At 36.9% G+C, this 19,395-nt stretch overlaps 1 protein-coding gene across 3 annotated transcripts in view; it reads left to right on the top strand.

The window, feature by feature from the left end:
- The window catches only part of VIRMA (vir like m6A methyltransferase associated), a 58,100-nt gene that overhangs the window by 14,018 nt on the left and 24,687 nt on the right, over nt 1-19,395 (top strand). For all 3 annotated transcript variants that reach the window (XM_059042862.2, XM_059042863.2, XM_067017019.1), the window contains 7 exons: nt 351-519; nt 6,438-6,560; nt 7,382-7,654; nt 9,744-10,884; nt 14,019-14,510; nt 15,500-15,654; nt 18,501-18,583. In XM_059042862.2, the coding sequence (XP_058898845.1) occupies nt 351-519; nt 6,438-6,560; nt 7,382-7,654; nt 9,744-10,884; nt 14,019-14,510; nt 15,500-15,654; nt 18,501-18,583 (2,436 nt within the window). The remainder of the gene's footprint in view (nt 1-350; nt 520-6,437; nt 6,561-7,381; nt 7,655-9,743; nt 10,885-14,018; nt 14,511-15,499; nt 15,655-18,500; nt 18,584-19,395) is intronic.

Here is a 19,395-nt window from a genome sequence, read left to right as displayed (position 1 = left end):
ACCCCTGTAACTATTTGGGTTTAATTTATGAATTGGCAGTAGCTCCCTCTTAATTTCCTTCTCATTTTTCTTCTCTTGGTTGGGAATCTGGTTATGCTTTTTGAATAGGATTGGCCTGAAGTATAGAACTGGGGAGATTTAGTCCTGAGACAGTTTTAAGTATGGTAACTCTGGAGGGCCATGCAAAAGTTGTGCCTCTGGGTGAATTTCCACCAATATTGACCTTTGCATTTTCAGCATACTTTTATACTTTAGTTGAACCACAAAGTAATTTGATACCAGTTTACTTCTGACATAGTAAAACATTCATTTGAAAGCTATCTCTTCCCCTCCCCCTCCCCCCAAATCAGGTGAATACTGATGGTTTGGTGCTAAGAGGCTGGTACAACTGTCTGACACTGGCAATATACGGATCAGTGGATAGAGTCATAAGTCATGACAGAGACTCTCCACCACCTCCACCTCCACCTCCACCACCTCCCCAGCCACAGCCAAGTTTGAAAAGGAATCCAAAACATGGTGAGAATTTAATTTAATTTAATTTTATTATTTACTTTTGGCTGTTTTGGGTCTTCATTGCTGTGCACGGGCTTTCTTTAGTTGTGGTGAGCAAGGGCTACTCTTCGTTGCAGTGTGTGGGCTTCTCATTGCGGTGGCTTCTCTTGTTGCAGAGCACGGGCTCTAGGCGCGTGGGCTTCAGTAGTTGTGGTGCATGGGCCCAGCAGTTGTGGTGCATGGGCTCTAGGGCACATGGGTTTCAGTAGTTGTGGCTCATGGGCTTAGTTGCTCCATGGCATGTGGGATCTTCCAGGACTGGGGATCGAACCCGTGTCCCCTGCACTGGCAGGTGGACTCTTAACCACTGCGCTACCAGGGATGTCCCCATGGTGAGAATTTTAAATTTGCTTTTATCAGTGACACTTACATTCATTATAGTAGGAAAAGGTAACTCAAAGAACTCTTCTACTTTTTGAACCTTGTTTAAGGCTTGACAAGTTATCTGTCAGTCTTCCATTCTTTCCTATAAAAGTGTCTTTTATGTTGAAGTGGTTGCATTTTATTTTCTTCCTCTACTTTGCAAGAATGCTTTTTTAATTGACCCGAGGTTTTTTTTTTTTTTCATTTAAAATATGTATATGATAATATAATCCATGGTTATTCATGGTTTACTATGAAAATTGTCTTTCAAAGAATTGAAGAATAGGCAGTAAATTTGGTATATGTTTTTGGAATACTCATGTTAATGACATTTGTTTTATCAGGACTGCATTTCAAATTTCCTTAGATGTCTAAATCTTAGCTAAGGCAGATTTTCCTGCTTTTGAGAACCTTTTGCTTATTAACTCAAGACAAGAAAAATAAAAGCTCTAGGGACTTCCCTGGTGGTCCAGTGGTTAAGACTTCCCGCTTCCAATGCAGGGGGCATGGGTTCAATTCCTGGTCGGTGAACTAAGATCCCACATGCCTCATGGTGGGGCGAAAAAAATGAAACAAACAGGGACTTCCCTGGTGGTTCAGGGGTAAGACTCTGCACCCCCAGTGCAGGGGGCCTGGGTTCAATCCCTGGTTGGGAGGCTGATCCCTCATGCATGCTGCAACTAAGGGTTCGTGTGCCACAACTGAGAGTCTGCACGCCACAACTAAGAGTCTGCGTGCTGCAGCTAAGACCTGGTGCAGCCCAAATACATAAATAAATATTATAAAAATAAAGCACAAGCAACTTTATAAAAAAACAAACAAAAAACCTCTAATGAACTTTAGTGACTCATTTTATAGAGCAGACAGCTGGACTTATGTTTTCCAGGGTCTCTTTTCCTCACGCTAGTATTACTCGTAAGCTGTTGAGCTAAGGAGATTTGGGAATAAATTTTGAAATTATAATTGAGGTCATAGGGAAAAATATTTTGCTTTACAATTAGCATTTTATGAGCACAAATAAAATGACCATTGTTTCTCTTAAATCCTTATATAATAGTGTGTTGTGAGATCTTTGCCCTGATGGTGGTTACACACTATAGTTTAATCTTTTTTCTTATATCTTACCTGCTAAGCGCAGGTAAATTAATTGACCATATATGCATGGATTTATTTCTGGGCGCTCTGTTCTGTTCCATTGACCTTTGTGTCTCTTTTTATGCCAGTACCATACTGTTTAAAGTACTATTGCTCTGTAATGTTGTTTGTAACGTTGTGTGATACCTCCAGCTTTATTCTTCTTTCTCAAGATTGCTTTGGCTCTTTGGGGTCTTTGATGGTTCTATACAAGTTTTAGGATTGTTGTTCTATTTCTGTGAAAAATGCCATTGGAATTTTGGTAGGGATTGCATTGAATTTGTATATTGCTTAGGGGAGTATGGATTTTTTTTTGCCATGCTGTGCGGCTTGCGGGATCTTGGTTCCCTGACCAGGGATTGAACCTGGGCCCCCTGCAGTGGCAGTGTGGAATTCTAACCACTGGACCACCAGGGAAGTCCCCCTAGTATGGACATTTTAACAGTATTAATTCTTCCAGTCCATGGGCACAGAATATCTTTTCATTTATTTGTGTCTCCTTCAGTCTCTTTCATCAGTGTCTTGTAGTTTTCAACATACATGTATTTCATATCATTGGTTAAATTTATTCCTAGTGTTTTATACTTTTGGATACAATTGTAAATGGGATTTTCTTAATTTCTCTTTCTAGTAGTTCATTATTAGTGTATAGAAACGCAACCTATTTTTGGGTATTGATCTTGTGTCCTACAGATTTACTGTATTTGTTTATTAGTTCTAATAGGTTTTAAAAAAATTTTTATCTATTTTTATTTTTGGCTGCATCGGGTCTTTGTTTTGGCATTTGGGATCTTCATTGCAGCATATGAGATCTTTCATTGCATCATGCAGGCTCTTCATCGCAGTGCATGGGCTTCTCTCTAGTTGTGGCAGGCAGGTTTTCTCTCTCTAGTTGTGGTGCGTGGGCTCCAGAGCACGTGGGTTCTGTGGTTTGCAGCATGTGGCTCTCTAGTTGAGGCACATGGGCTCAGTAGTTGTGGTGCGTGGGCTTAGTTGTCCCGCGGCATGTGGGATCTTAGTTCCCCGACCAGGGAATCAAACCCATGTCCCCTGCATTAGAAGGTGGATTCTTTACCACTGGACCACCAGGGAAGTACCTCTGATAGGTTTTTAATGGAGTCTTTAGGGTTTTCTTTATATTATACAGGTTTCCCCTGCTGTCTGAAATAGAGTGTTCCTATGAAACCTTTCATACACCAAAATAGTATAAAATGAAGAAACAATTACCTTAGGACACATCTTGCTAATGGACGCACAAAATAAATTGAGATAAAGCCCAGATGCTCACAAACGTAGTTCAAAGCTATGGTGGCTAAATGCTGAGATGCTGAGTGTAGTTGCCAGGGAAGGAGCTTGACAGTGCCACTCTTACTCTTTGGGGTTATGTTGCCTCTGTAACAGCTCAGTGCAAAACAAATGCTTAACACTTATTTTCTCTTTTCACATTTTTTTGTAAAAGTGAAAATCCACTCTGGATTTCTTTTGGTTAGTGAAAACAGGTACTAAGATAGGTCTTTTGTAAAAGTGAAGTGGCATAAAATGAACTTCCAAAAAGCAGGGTATACCTGTATCAGGTTATCTGCAAAGAGTGACAGTTTTACTTCTTCCTTTCCAATTTGGATGCCTTTTATTTATTTTTCTTGCCTAATTGCACTGGCTAGGACTTCCAACACTATGTTGAATAAAAGTGGCAAGAGGTGGGTATCCTTGTTCTGTTCTTGATCTTAGAGGAAAAGCTTTCAGCTTTTTACCATTGAGAATGATGTTAAAGCTATGGGCTTGTCACATATGGCCTGTTATGGTGTGGTACATTCCCTCTATACCTATTTTGTTGAGAGTGTTTATCATAAATGAATTTGAATTTTGAAAAATGATTTTACTGTATCTGTTGAGATGATCATATGATATTTAGCCTTCATTTTGTTAATGTATCACATTGACTGATGTGCAGATGCAAAACCATCCTTGCATCCCTGGAATAAATCCCACTTGATCATGATGTATGATCCTTTTAACGTATTATAGAATTTGGCTTGCTAATATTTTGTTGAGGATTTTTGCATGTATGTTCATCAGGGATATTGCCCTGTAACTTTCTTTTCTTGAGGCATCCTTGTCTAGTTTTGGTATTAGGGTAATGCTGGCCTTGTAAGCGAGTTTGGAAGACTTTGAGAAGGAGTGGTATTAATTCTTCTTGGAATATTTGGTAGAATTCACCAGTGAAGACGTATCGTCCTGGACTTTTGGGGAGGTTTTAGATTACTGATTCAATCTCCTTACAGTAATTGGCCTGTTTAATCATGATTCAGTCTTGGTAGGTTGTATGTTTCTGGGGCTGTATCCATTTCTTCTGGGTTGTCCAATTTGTTGGTGTATAATTGTTCATAGTAGCTTGGTATGATCCTTTGTATTTTAGTGGTATCAGTTGTAGTATCTCCTCTTTCATTTCTGATTTTGAGTCCTCTTTTTTTCTCTGTGAGTCTAGCTAAAGGTTTGTTAATTTTATCTTTTCTAAGCTTGTAGTTTCATTGATTTTTCCTATTGTCTGTAGCCTTATCACAGCATCTGACATAGGTAAGTAGTTACTCTAAAATTTTGTTAAATATATTGACTTGTCAGAAAGAGAAAGACAAATACTGTTATGATATCACTCATATGTGGAATCAAAATATGGCACAAATGAACCTATCTACAAAGCAGAAGCAGACTCACAGACATAGAGGACAGATTTGTGGTTGCCAGGGGGAAGGCAGGGTTGGTGAGGGGTGGATGGGGAGTTTGGGCTTAGTAGATGCAAAGTATTACATATAGAATGGGTAAACAACAAGGTTCTACTGTATAGCACAAGGAACTATATTCAATATGGGATAAACCATAATGGAAAAGAATATAAAAAAGTATATATGTGTATAACTGAGTCACTTCGCTGTACAGCAGAATTTGATACAATATTGTAAATCAACTATGCTTCAATAAAAAATAAATTTAAAAAGACAAGTGGATAAAAAATTTACTGACTTCTAAAAAAATTTTATTGGAGTATAATTTTTATTTACGATGTGTTAGTTTCAGGTATACAGCAAAGTGAATCAGTCATAAGTACACATATATCCACTCTTTTTTAGATTCTTTTCCCTATTATAGAGTATTGAGTAGAGTTCCCTGTGCTATACAGTAGGTCCTTATATAAGTTATCTGTTTTATATTTAGTAGTGTGCATATATCAATCCCAATCTCCCAACTTATCCCCTACCCACTTTCCCCCCTGGTAACCATAAGTTTGTTTTCTACATCTGTGACTCTATTTCTGTTCTGTATGTAAGTTCATTTGTACCATTTTAGATTCCACATATAAGCAATATCATATGATATTTGCCTTTCTCTGTCTGACTTCACTCTCGCTGACTTGTTTTAAAATGGACACTTAAGCTCATATATTGCATATACATACACATATATATGTATGTGTGTATGTTTTTAACTTTTTATTTTGAAATAATTGTAGATTTATAGGAAGTTGCAAAGAAATGTATAGGGAAGTCCTGTGTACTCATCCCCAGATCCCCCTAGTTAACATCTTTTACAACTCTAGTACAATGTCAAAATAAAATTGGCATAGTTACAATCTGTAGAGCTTGTTCACATTTCACCAGTTATACATGTATACGTGTGTGTGTGTGTGTGTGTGTGTGTGTGTGTAATTTTATGTCATGTCTAGCTTTGCATAACCACCACAGAAATTAAGAGACTTGATTGTACTATCACAGTATTCCCTGGTGTTATGCCTTTATAGGCAAAGCCATCCCACCTGTCCCTAACTTTTGGCAATCACTAATCTATTCTCTGTCTCTGTAATTATATTATTTCATGAATGTTACAAAATGGAATCATGAAGTTGGGATCTTTTTGAGATGGGCTGTTTTCATTCAGCATAATTTCTTTGAAGTTTATCTACTTTCTGTGTGTATTAGTAGATCATTCTTTATTGTTGCTGAGTAGTAATACATAGTTTGGATGTATCATAATTTATTTAACTTCAATCATTGAAGGACATTTAGGTAGTTTCCAGTTTTTGACTTTTAGCAAATAGCAAACAAATAAAGCTATTATGAGCATTCATGTACATCTTCCTGCAGGAAAATAAGTCTCCATTTCTCTGGGATAATGCCCAAGAGTTACATACATTATATTTTGGTATATGGGACATCAGAAATTCTAACTTTCCCATTATAAACTAATTAGCAAAATTTCTGTTACATGTCAGGAAGGAAAATTAATAAATTCTGAAGATGAAAACTCAAATGATGAATAGCATTTTTGTAATGCATTTATTTCACTATACTTTAGTCATTTGAAAGTTCTTTTTCTTTTTCTAATAAAATTAGCTGATGGGGAGAAAGAAGATCAGTTTAATGGAAGCCCTCCAAGACCACAGCCAAGGGGACCAAGAACCCCACCAGGACCCCCTCCACCTGATGATGATGAGGATGATCCCATGCCATTGCCAGGTAGAAATAATATCAGTGATAGTTTTTTTTCCCCCTCTTGATTAATGTTGATAGTACTTTTGTGTGTGTGTGTGTGTGTGTGTGTGTGTGTTTGTGTGTGTGTGTGGTATGCGGGCCTCTTGCTGTTGTGCCCTCTCCTGTTGTGGAGCACAGGCTCCAGACGCGCAGGCTCAGCGGCCATGGCTCACGGGCCCAGCCACTCCGTGGCATGTGGGATCTTCCCGGACCAGGGCACGTACCCGTGTCCCCTGCATCGGCAGGCGGACTCTTCAACCACTGCGCCACCAGGGAAACCCCAGTAGTACTTTTTGATTAAAGAAAAAAAATTAGATGCTGGTAATCAAATCTTGATGAATATCCTCTGCCCCCATTCTGTGCAGTGTTTTCTTGTGTTTTTTTGTTGGCAAGTGAATTTGTTAAAAGAAAAAAAAAATCAGTTAATTCATTTGAAGCTGAAGCAACATTACTTTGAAAATAAAATGTTAATGTTCTATAGTGGTATGTACAGAACAGCACCAGTAAAAATAAACAGTAGGTATAGGAAGAGATAAAAATCTGTATAGTTACTTAATAGCTAAAAAAGAAGAGGATTATTGTTTTAGAACATAACATAGCATACTTTATTAATTCTTACTATATAAAGTTGTATACTGTATACTCTTAATATTTTTTAAAAGCAAGTAATTCTACCACTTTTTCTTTTAAGGGTGTTATGAGCTAAATTATCCAAAATGTCATTAAGTAGTTGCAGTATCCAATCCTTCTGCCTCATGTTATTTAAACAGTTAAAATAATCTGTGCCCTAAACCTCAATTTTTCAGTGTCTGGTGACAAGGAAGAGGATGCTCCTCATAGAGAAGATTACTTTGAGCCCATTTCTCCTGATCGGAATTCTGTTCCTCAGGAAGGTCAATATTCTGATGAAGGAGAAGTAGAAGAGGAACAACAAGAAGAAGGAGAAGATGATGAAGATGATGTGGATGTCGAGGAAGAAGAGGATGAGGATGAGGATGATCGCCATACAGTAGATAGTATTCCTGAGGAGGAAGAGGAAGATGAAGAGGAAGAAGGTGAAGAAGATGAAGAAGGTGAAGGTGGGTTAAATTAGCTAGGACTTTTTGGTTTTAAGTGCTAGAAACTATCTTGATGTAGCTTTTAGTAATGCAAAAGAATTTGTAGCAGAGATAAATGGCTTTCCAGAAACCTAAGAGTCAGATTGTAGCTGGGCCTTAAGACTTGACTAGAGCTGGGATTTCCATCTCTTCTTTGTTTTGTGTTTCTAATATATATTCTGTTAACTAACTGTTATATCTCTATTCACCCAACATCTTTAATCTCCTCTCTTTAACCAGCCAGTCTAAACTACCTGTCTGTGTCTCAGATCCAGATCCAGTTTTCTGGGAGAGAGATTCTGCTTGGCTTGCTATGGTATCAGCTGCCCCTTGATACCATCAGCTTTGTCCAGGGAAGCAGGGATATGCAGCAAATACATGGTGGTTAGGGATTTGGTGATCTGTTTTGAGAGTGAAGGAGTGGTATTTTAAGCTGGGTGGAATTGCTAAAGATGTCTGCCACCTAGATATTTTGGCAAAATGCTACATTATTTTCAGAAATTCAGAAGGAAAAATCTCAATTACACAGGGACATATGGCAGCACTATGAAGTCCTTTAGTTAGGCTTTATTTTTCCTTTGAAGGCAAAAAGAGATATTTAAGCTAATTGGCTCTTAATTTCTCCAGTAAATGGAATGTAGTGTTAAAGTATTTATGTAAAATGACAGATTATCTTCCTTTTTCTTTTATAAGATAGTAAGGGTGAGCGTCATTCTACATGAGAGGGCCATTCTAGTATCACAGGGGCCTTTTTACAAAATATAAATAATTGGGTTTTTTTTTTTTTTTTTTTTTTGCGGTACGCGGGCCTCTCACTGTTGTGGCCTCTCCCGTTGCGGAGCACAGGCTCCGGATGCACAGGCTCAGCGGCCATGGCTCACGGGCCCAGCTGCTCCGCAGTATGTGGGATCTTCCCGGACCGGGGCACGAACCCGCGTCCCCTGCATCGGCAGGCGGACTCTCAACCACTGCGCCACCAGGGAAGCCAATAATTGGGTTTTTGAGTGATAACCTTTTTAGCTTACACCATTTCCAGATTACCACAATATCCTTTTTAGATTTATTGTATTTGACTGGCAAGTAGTAGTTAGATTTCATGCAGGCTTTGTTAATCAGAGGACATTTTTATAGAGAAGGTGAAAGAATGAGGCTGGTTAATTTGATTTTTACCAGAAGACATCTGGTGGTTATTCCAGAATCAAGTCTCTATAGGCCCTTCCTTTTCAAATATGAGTGTATTGCTATGGCTAAATTGTTTTGAGCTAAAGAATGTCGAAAGAGGGCTATTACTCAAGGAATACTGTGGAACCATTTCCTTTTCTTTCTTAGGCTGTAATTGCATATCTCTGTTTTACCACAGCCAGGTAATAGTAGTGTTAAAAAGTAAAAGCAACAAGTTTTCCGTCTCTAGTCCTGTATTACTTCTAGTCCTGTATTAATAAATAGAGGAAAAAGCTGCATGTGTAATAACATGAAAACTCTTTGTTTTGGCAAAGCTGAGCACTTTATATGAACAAATTTTCCCTAAAAACATAATACAGAACTGGGGAAACTGTGTGACAGGTAAATACAGAGAAGTGAAAGTATATGAAATTCATGTTATTAAAAAGAACATAGAATGGTTTTTCTGGAAATATTTGGTGTAGCTTGGTATTTATGGTACTAATTCTTAGTTAATTTTGGCCCATCAATTTATTTTTTCCATCTTAAAAATACTCTCTCATGAGGGCAAGCTTAATTTCTTTCCTCCTGAGAGAGGTATTTTTGGTTTGTTTTTTGAGGCATTTCTAATTTAATTTTGTGAGGAAAAGATCTGTAACAGAGTTAGTTGTAAAGCTGAACAGATATAATAGAAGTCTTCGCTTATGAAGTTTCTCCATAATTATTCTATTAGAAATTATAAAATGTTAATAATTGTTGATAAGATGTTGGGGCAGAAATGAATTTTGTTGAGGAAATCATTAATTTTTATTTTTTGCCACACTATTAAATGATTTTTTTGACAAACCAGATTGTTCTGCATTAAACAACAATGATGTAACAACTAAATATTATTCAAACTGATTTTCAGGGGATGATGGTTATGAACAAATTTCCAGTGATGAAGACGGAATTGCTGACTTGGAACGTGAAACATTTAAGTATCCAAACTTTGATGTCGAATACACTGCTGAAGACTTAGCTTCAGTTCCTCCTATGACGTATGATCCATATGACAGGGAGCTTGTACCACTCTTATACTTCAGCTGTCCATACAAGACTACTTTTGAAATTGAAATCAGTAGAATGAAGGATCAAGGTCCAGATAAAGAAAATTCAGGGGCAGTAGAAGCCTCAGTGAAGTTAACTGAACTGTTGGATTTGTATCAAGAAGATAGAGGTGCAAAATGGGTAACAGCTTTAGAAGAAATTCCAAGTTTAATAATAAAAGGATTAAGTTATTTGCAATTGAAAAACACAAAACAAGACGCCCTTGGCCAGTTGATAGACTGGACCATGCAAGCTTTAAATTTACAAGTAGCCCTTCGCCAACCCATTGCCTTAAATGTCCGACAGCTCAAAGCTGGGACCAAATTAGTGTCCTCACTAGCAGAATGTGGGGCCCAAGGAGTTATGGGACTGCTCCAAGCAGGAGTGATCAGTGGATTATTTGAGCTCCTGTTTGCTGATCATGTCTCATCTTCCCTTAAGTTAAATGCATTTAAAGCTTTGGACAGTGTCATTAGTATGACAGAAGGAATGGAAGCATTTTTAAGAAGTAGGCAGAGTGAAAAAAGTGGCTATCAGAAACTGCTGGAGCTCATACTTTTAGATCAGACTGTGAGGGTTGTCACTGCTGGTTCAGCTATTCTTCAGAAATGCCATTTCTATGAAATTTTGTCAGAGATTAAAAGACTTGGTGATCATTTGGCAGAGAAGACTTCTTCTGTTCCTAACCACAGTGAACCTGATCATGATACAGATCCTGGACTTGAGAGAACAAACCCAGAATATGAAAATGAGGTAGAGGCTTCAATGGATATGGATCTTTTGGAATCCTCAAATATAAGTGAAGGGGAAATAGAAAAACTTATTAACCTCTTAGAGGAAGTTTTTCATTTAATGGAAACTGCACCTCATACAATGATCCAACCTCCTGTTAAGTCTTTCCCAACAATGGCACGTATTACTGGACCACCAGAGAGGGATGATCCATATCCTGTTCTCTTTAGGTAAGACATTTTTGGCTTTGGGAAATATATTTTACCAGTCATTAGAGGCAATTTTATGTGGTTGGTTTCTTTTTTTTTTTACTCTGTCTGTAGGTCAAGGATACTTGATATTTTAAAATAAGTGGAACTCAGAAGTATGTTACTATGGGTGAGCTATATTTAGTTAATACTTAAAGTTGTAATAGCAACTTAAGTTAAAGACAGTAATAATCAACAACAGTGCTTATATAAGCATGTCTGTGAGCAAGAATAAATGAGAAACCACTGAGTGGCTTCTGGGAAGGTGGTACAAAGAGGATGGAACAGGAAGGAGAGAGCTTTTCAGTGTAAACCTCTTTGTACCTTATCACTGTAATACATTGTAGATCAAACTGATACTTTACTAAATTAATTTTACAGTCCTGGTTAAAGATATATTAAAAGTTTAATTACCACTTGTTTCTGCCATCTAACTCTCTAGTTATCTATTAGTACAGTTTTGCCATTATTGGGTACCCACAGATTTTTAAAATTTTGTTTTAATTTTTGAGAGTTTATTTTTTGGCATTTTGCCTGTAAATAATAATTTTTTAACTAAATGCAAAAATTGCATTTTTATTATCTTATTCCTTATTTCTGTGATTATTTTTTGCCTTGCTTTGGAACGTAGTGCATTAACAGAAAATCAGTACTTGTCCATTCTAAAATCTGTACCTATCCATTCCTATTTTTTGCTGAAACTATCAGATCTTGCCTTAGTTTGAGTTCTTACAGGAGTGTAAGATGATAATTGCTAAAGCAAGGTCTGGTAGGAGATGAGGTCAAGAGTACAAAGTAGGAGTTTGACTTTGAACAAGAGAAAGGAAACCTTTTATGTATACAAATACAGATATCTTTGTAGTGTGGAGACAGTAGAGGAGACAAGGCACTTCTCACTGATCCTATTTTTGATAAAGTAGGAATTGGAAGTCATGCACTGAGGATGACTGAGTGTAAGAAAAGGGTTATGGTCTCAAATAGTCATTGAGGGGAAACTAGTAATTAATGGCCTACTCAGTCTTGTTTTTCCCCCCCATAATTGGAGGAGGTATGTTTGGGTATCAGACTTTAGGAAATAAAGGGCTTTGAATGCTGTGCACTAAGGAATTTGGATTTTTTTTTTAAAATTTATTTGTTTTGGCTGCACTGCGTAGATTGTGGGATCTTAGTTCCCTGACCAGGGATCAAACCCGGGCCCCTGGCAATGAGAGCACCGAGTCCTAACCACTGGACTGCCAGGGAATTCCCAGGGATTTTGTTTTTAGAATGTGGGAAGATCTCGAATACTTTGGAGTAGCAGATCTGGTATGATCAAAGTAGTGTTCTAAGATTATATTATAGTTACAAGATGTATTGCAATGGAAGAGAAATTGTAGTTATTAAGTAGATAAGCCTGTCTGAAGATTCTAGGTGGTAGGTGGTGTGCCAAGTACTTGGCCTGATATAGTGGCATTTACAGAAAATGGGAAGACAAATATTGTGCTAATACTGAGAGTTTGTGAAAAAACATTACTAGGACTTGGCAACTGAACCTAGTAAGAGAAAGTAAGAAGGAGCTTTGATGTTTCTAGCCAAGTAACTATTGGAACTGTGGTTTTATGGACAGAAACTGGTGAATTAGGAGGGAGAGTGAATTTTGAAAGGAGAAATAATTACATTTTGGAAGGATTAGTATGAAGTGACGGCAAGGCTCTAATGTTCCATGTTGGGGTCTTCAAGATAACCCTAGAGATTTGCTAGATGGAGTCACAGGACTGTGTTGTAATCACGAAGACGATTTATTATATCAAAAGGATACAAAACATGATCAGCAAAGAGAAGGGGTACATGGGACGAAGCCTGGGGAAACGAGTCATAAACTTCCGGAGTCCTTTTCTCATTTAGGCACACAGGACCCGCTTAAGTCCCTCAACAACAAATTGTGACACGTGTGAAGTGTTGCATACTGAGGAAGCTCATTGGACTCTCAGCATCCAAGCTTATTATTGGGGGATAGCCATGTAGGCACCCAGTACCTAGCATGTATCAGAATTCCAGACTCCCAGAAGGAAAGCAGGTGTTCAGCGTAAACCATATTATTTGCATAAACAGTTTAGGTGCAGTGAGTATTCTTACCAGTTGATGGGTGGAAACCCTCCCAAAATCCAAGTCCCCAGAGGCCAGCCAAGGGCCAACCTTGCAAGCAGGCCTTTCTGAGAATAAACATTCTGAGGCCTGCCATGTTAACTATTTTCTGAACGTTCCATGAGGTGGTTAAGGATGCTCTTAGAGCATAATAATGTTCACCTTTGTGGTAAGAAGTTAGTGGAGGTGTTTTTATCATGATACAGAAGCCTGAGTTTAAGCAGAAATTGATTGAAGAGGCAATTTTATGCTATGTGATTACAACTATATGACATTCTGGAAAAGGCAAAACTGTGGAGACAGTGATTGCCAGGGATTGGGAGGGAGGGAGGGATGAATAGATGGAGCCCAGAGGATTTTTAGGACAGTGAAAGTACTCTATCAGTAGCAGTTGGGTCTATTTAGGGGTGTTAGGTAAATTCAGACTTTTTCTACTAAAACTACATGTACTAAAAAATGGTTCTTGGATTTGATAAAAGAGTCTATTGTATTAAATACTGAAAATTGATAATTTGAGGTTTTTTTCCCCTAGAGGTACTAATTCAGATATACTACCTATAGTAAATCTGAATATACTATACGTTTTTTATGGTATATGTAGTATATTCTCCCTAGATATACTAATTCAGATACACTGATATGCCATGGGTCGAGTAGGACTATGGTTAAAAGGAAGGAGCATTTGATAAGTGGCCTGGAAGGAAGTCCCAGATTTTAAAGTCATGGTTGATTCTGGAAAGAGAAAACTTGTCACAGTTACTTATTAAACATCCTTTGAATGCTAGGCAAAAGCCTTACAGAACTTTCACTTTTGTTTGGCCTAGTGGATAGAAGACTTGCTACTTAGAGTACTATTTTAGTTAAAGCAGTATATTGCTGAAGATAAGGATTATTGCCATTAAATTTTTTACCTCTCTCCTGTCTAATGAATATTGAATAAATGAAGAATGTTTTATACTGACTTAACATATATTTTATTACTGCTTCTACAGGTATCTTCACAGTCATCACTTCTTGGAGTTGGTTACCTTGCTTTTGTCAATTCCAGTAACAAGTGCACACCCTGGTGTGCTGCAAGCCACAAAAGATGTTTTAAAGTTTCTTGCACAGTCACAAAAGGGTCTTCTTTTTTTTATGTCAGAATATGAAGCAACAAATTTGTTGATCCGAGCTCTGTGTCACCTTTATGATCAAGATGAAGAAGAAGGTCTCCAATCTGATGGTGTTATTGATGATGCATTTGCCTTGTGGCTACAGGACTCAACACAAACTTTGCAGTGTATTACAGAACTGTTCAGCCATTTTCAGCGTTGTACAGCCAATGAAGAAACTGACCATTCAGATCTCTTGGGAACTCTTCACAATCTTTACTTGATTACTTTTAATCCTGTGGGAAGATCAGCTGTTGGCCATGTTTTCAGTCTTGAGAAAAATCTCCAAAGTCTTATTACTCTAATGGAGTACTATTCCAAAGAGGCCTTAGGGTAATTTTATGCTTAATCCTTAAATTTTCTATTTTATTGGAAAACTACATCACTAATGGGGTAGTGTCTTGAAAGAATGTGTTTTGAAAATAAAAACTATAATTTTTTGACATAACATAACTTCTTAATTAAGGATTAGAATGATGAAATCTCTAAGATGTGGCTGTAAAGAAATGAAATAGCAGCTTCTTCCAGTTTCCCCACGGTGTTAACAAAGATTGCAGCTAATTTTTGTGGAGGAGAATCCTAAGGTACAGGAACATACGTATACCTTAAGAGTCATGAGGACTGTCTTGCTGTCTTCTGCCCTCACCTTCTGAGCTATTATGGTGCTCGGATTTCAGAAATGTTTTGACTGGATGAAGGGGGATTGAGAATGACTAGTTTTCAAGAACTTGCCCTATAGGACAGAGGGTTTAGTGTATGAGAAGAGAAACATGCTCTTCCTGGTTCATGCCATACAGAGCAGTGGCATCCTTTGCATCGGGGTCTTGATATGACTCCTTGAGTGATGCATCTTTTGGGGAGATCTATTAAAAGGCAAACAACAGTGACTTCTATGCCTAGCTGTATATTAACAGTTCTGTAGTGGAAGTCTGAATAGTCATGGTGGCAGGTTGATTCATCACACTTGTTCCTATTTATCCAGAGTGAGCAACCATTTTAAAGGAGACCGATGAAGTGTACTTCCTAATCTTTCATTGCTAATGAAGTAAACTTATTAATATTTCATTGTTCTGATCTTATTTCTTAATAGAATTTCACTTTCCATTTTGATGCATGTGCTTTGTTATTACATACTTTTAAGTAGTGGTTTCAGGTGAATTGAAGGTGAAACTTTAAAGTGCAATTTCCTGTTTTCAGGAAGTCAGTCATGTTTCATTGTGAAGTTCCTTGAACCCTTTAAAACCAAGTAGAAAAAAATGTTAAAAATTGTTCCTAAAAATTTATTTTCATATCAAAAACTTTAAAACCTTATTTTGTTTCAGTGATTCCAAGTCTAAGAAGTCCGTAGCTTATAATTATGCATGCATACTTATTTTGGTGGTGGTTCAGTCTTCCAGTGATGTCCAAATGCTAGAACAGCATGCAGCATCTCTCTTGAAGCTTTGTAAAGCAGATGAAAATAATGCTAAATTGCAAGGTATGGTACTTGAAGTTATTTTAAGCATTTATGATATGTGAAGAAAAAAAGCCTTTGAATATCTGTAGTTAGTACTTTATCATGTTTTGGTAATATACCTGGTAATACCCTGTTTTTAACTTTCTGAAAGTTAAGATACCTTTTATGGAGGTATTTTATATGGTGTTCTTAAAAAGATTTTTAGGAAATTGTTCAAAATACCTTTTTCTGAAAAGCCATGGAGATTTGTGGGTGGTTGAAGTTCCTAATCAAAGTAGAATTAAAGATGAACTCAGAAGTTCAGTTTTGTTTATAGTTTGCATGTGTGTGTGTTTTCTATATATGTATTTATAAGTACAACACTGTTGTAAGTACAACTTAGAAATCCATTTGTGGTTAACGTGTGCTATTCTCAAGTGAAGAATGATGAATATGAACATTATTTTCTAAATGTATGTTGAATGAAGTTTATGGTAGACATTATGTGGGCAGTCTTGAAAACTTTAAGGTATTTAATTACAATTTTTTATTATTTTATTTTGGTTCTTGGCTTTCTGACCTTGCCAAGTAGAAAATTTGATAACATTGAGTAAACGTTATGATAGCATGTGGCCTCTTTTCTTTCTTTTTTTTCTGTTTTGGCTGCACTGCATGGCATGCGGGATCTTAGTTCCCTAACCAGGGATCAAACCCGTGCCCCCTGGAGTGGAAGTGCAGAGTTTTAACCCCTGGCCCTGGACCGCCAGGGAAGTCCCAGGCCTCTTTTCTTTTTAATCCTAAATTTTATGTGCGATACCACCAGTAAAAGTTGGGTATTGCACTCAACTGTCTATATTGAAAATAGATTTTTTTCCCCCTAAGTATGCCTTTATGAAAGGATGGTATGCAGTGTCTTGAAAGGTATTATTAATGCCTTACTACATTTTCTGTGTGATGGGTACACTAGTATTTGTTTTATTATTCCTTATATCTTTCATTTGAGCACTATATATTCTACATATATGAAAGAATTAATTTAAAAATCCGTAGAAAAATACTCAGATGTAAACAGTTGTAATCCTCAGGATTGTAGTACCAAGGAAGGGTGACTACTATCTGCAGTTTCCTTCAGTCATTCCTATAAAGTGTCTAGAACTTATTACGTGAGAATGCTTTTCTAAAAACATTTTTGGTGGTAAAGTATAGGTTTTAGGCATAGCTTCTAGGAGAGTTTTGAGTTTGGTTGCAGTAAATGGTATATTTCATGTGTTTCTTTTATAAACAAAGCTTGCTGTTATTAGTTTTGGGGCGATAGTGATTACTTTTAACTTTGTAAAGGCAAATTAGGAAATTGATAAAATTTAAAATTTATGATAAGGGAAAAGGCACTTAGCAAATGTCCTTCCATGGGTTTGATCGTGTTAGAAATGAATACATTTTATGTATGTTTTTCTGGGGGGTGTGGGAATCAGTGGCAGCATTAGGTGAATAAGCATTATGTTATTATATTGGTTTATGAGCAGTCAATTTTATAATTCTTTTTTAATGTTGAAAGTTGATTGCTGCAAAAATATTCAGTACAGTTAGATGGTTTAACCATGTAAACGTTTAAGTTTTTAGAAACCAAGAAACTAAGGGCGGTAACCTCTTTTTTTAATATATATATATATTTTAACGTCTTTATTGGAGTATAGTTGCTTTACAATGGTGTGTTAATTTCTGCTTTATAACAAAGTGAATCAGTTATACATATACATATGTCCCCATATCTCTTCCCTCTTGCGTCTCCCTCCCTCCCACCCTCCCTATCCCACCCCTGTAGGTGGTCACAGAGCACTGAGCTGATCTCCCTGTGGTATGCGGCTGCCTCCCACTAGCTATCTGTTTTACGTTTGGTAGTGTATATATGTCCATGCCACTCTCTCACTTTGTCCCAGCTTACCCTTGCCCCTCCCCGTATCCTCAAGTCCATTCTCTAGTAGGTCTGTGTCTTTATTCCCGTCTTGCCCCTAGGTTCTTCATGACCTTTTTTTTTTAGATTCCATATATATGTGTTAGCATACAGTATTTGTTTTTCTCTTTCTGACTTCACTCTGTATGACAGACTCTAGGTCCATCCACCTCACTACAAATAACTCAATTTTGTTTCTTTTTATGGCTGAGTAATATTCCATTGTATATATGTGCCACATCTTCTTTACCCATTCATCTGTCAATGGACACTTAGGTTGCTTCCATGTCTTGGCTATTGTCAGTAGAGCTGCAATGAACATTTTGGTACATGACTTTTTGAATTATGGTTTTCTCAGGGTATATGCTTAGTAGTGGGATTGCTGGGTCATATGGTAGTTCTATTTTTAGGTTTGTAAGGAACCTCCATACTGTTCTCTATAGTGGCTGTATCAGTTTACATTCCCACCAACAGTGCAAGAGCATTCCCTTTTCTCCACACCCTCTCCAGCATTTATTGTTTGTAGACTAAATTTTGATGATGGCCATTCTGACTGGTGTGAGGTGGTACCTCATTGTAGTTTTGATTTGCATTTCTCTAATGATTAGTGATGTTGAGCATCCTTTCATGTGTTTGTTGGCAATCTGTGTATCTTCTTTGGAGAAATGTCTGTTTAGGTCTTCTTATTTTTGGATTGGGTTGTTTTATTTCTAAGCCAGTATAGTAGGACATTACATTTCATTTTAAAGCTTGTTTAAATAATTTGACATAAGTTCATTCCTGTATAAAATTTAGTTTATTGAAATGAACATGGATCTGATAATCTAAAACCATGGTTTTTCTCAGGAAAAGAATACCTTTACCTCCCTTGTTTTAAAGGCTTTGTTATAAAGGCTTTTATTTTAAAATATTATGAATTACTGTTTTTGTTTTTAAGAACTTGGCAAGTGGCTTGAACCTCTGAAAAACCTTAGATTTGAGATTAACTGCATCCCAAACCTAATTGAATATGTTAAACAGGTAAGTAAAACTTAAAAGTGCCTTGATTTTATAGAACTGTGTGGTAGTATATAGTAATACTATTTTAAATCACTTGTATAGGTAATGCAGTTAAGTGTACTTGATTGATTTACTAGTCTTGTGGGTATAGACTGGTACTGGGTATAGATAGAAATGTAATTGTGTGTATACATGAACACAGATGCACACAACCTTATTGCTTTCTATTACTAGCTTCTGTCCTACTTTTTTCCCTTCTCAAATAGGAATATTATCACCTACCATTTTGATGACATTTACAGAAGTGTTTTAAAGTTAAATGCTATGATAATGTAACATATAATTATAGTTAAACTTTAGTGGAAAAGAATTTCCCTCAAAATTTGTACTTGAAAATTGGTAGAGTCAGTTCCAGATAATTGCGATGGGGACTAATTCTATCTGTTAATTTGGGATGGTTAAATCTGCAATTGAAGTAATTAATGAGAGTTGAAAATCATATAATTCATAATATTGCAGTTGAAAAATTCATATACACTTCAAGTAATTCATAATGAAAAAATTCATTAAAATCATTGCATTGTTAGTTTTGGAAGTTTGAAAAGTTTTCTTTGCTCCTTAGCTGATCCCATGTGTATCATAGGAAGAAGGGCTAAAAGTGCTCATAGATGCATAAAAAGTTTTAAACTAGAGGGGCAGAATGGACCTTAAATTATCTCCTTTTTCATTTAACAGATGAGCTATATGTGTTGTTTGTGTGTGTGTGTGTCTGTGTGTGTAAACCACCTTGGTCTTGGAGCTGCAGTGTGTTATTGAAGTAATGTATGTATATT

Source organism: Kogia breviceps, chromosome 17 (assembly GCF_026419965.1).
Source record: "Kogia breviceps isolate mKogBre1 chromosome 17, mKogBre1 haplotype 1, whole genome shotgun sequence".
Lineage (NCBI taxonomy): Eukaryota > Metazoa > Chordata > Mammalia > Artiodactyla > Physeteridae > Kogia > Kogia breviceps.
The sequence above is the reverse complement of the archived record's forward strand: the minus strand, read 5'-3'. Positions and strand labels throughout refer to the sequence as shown.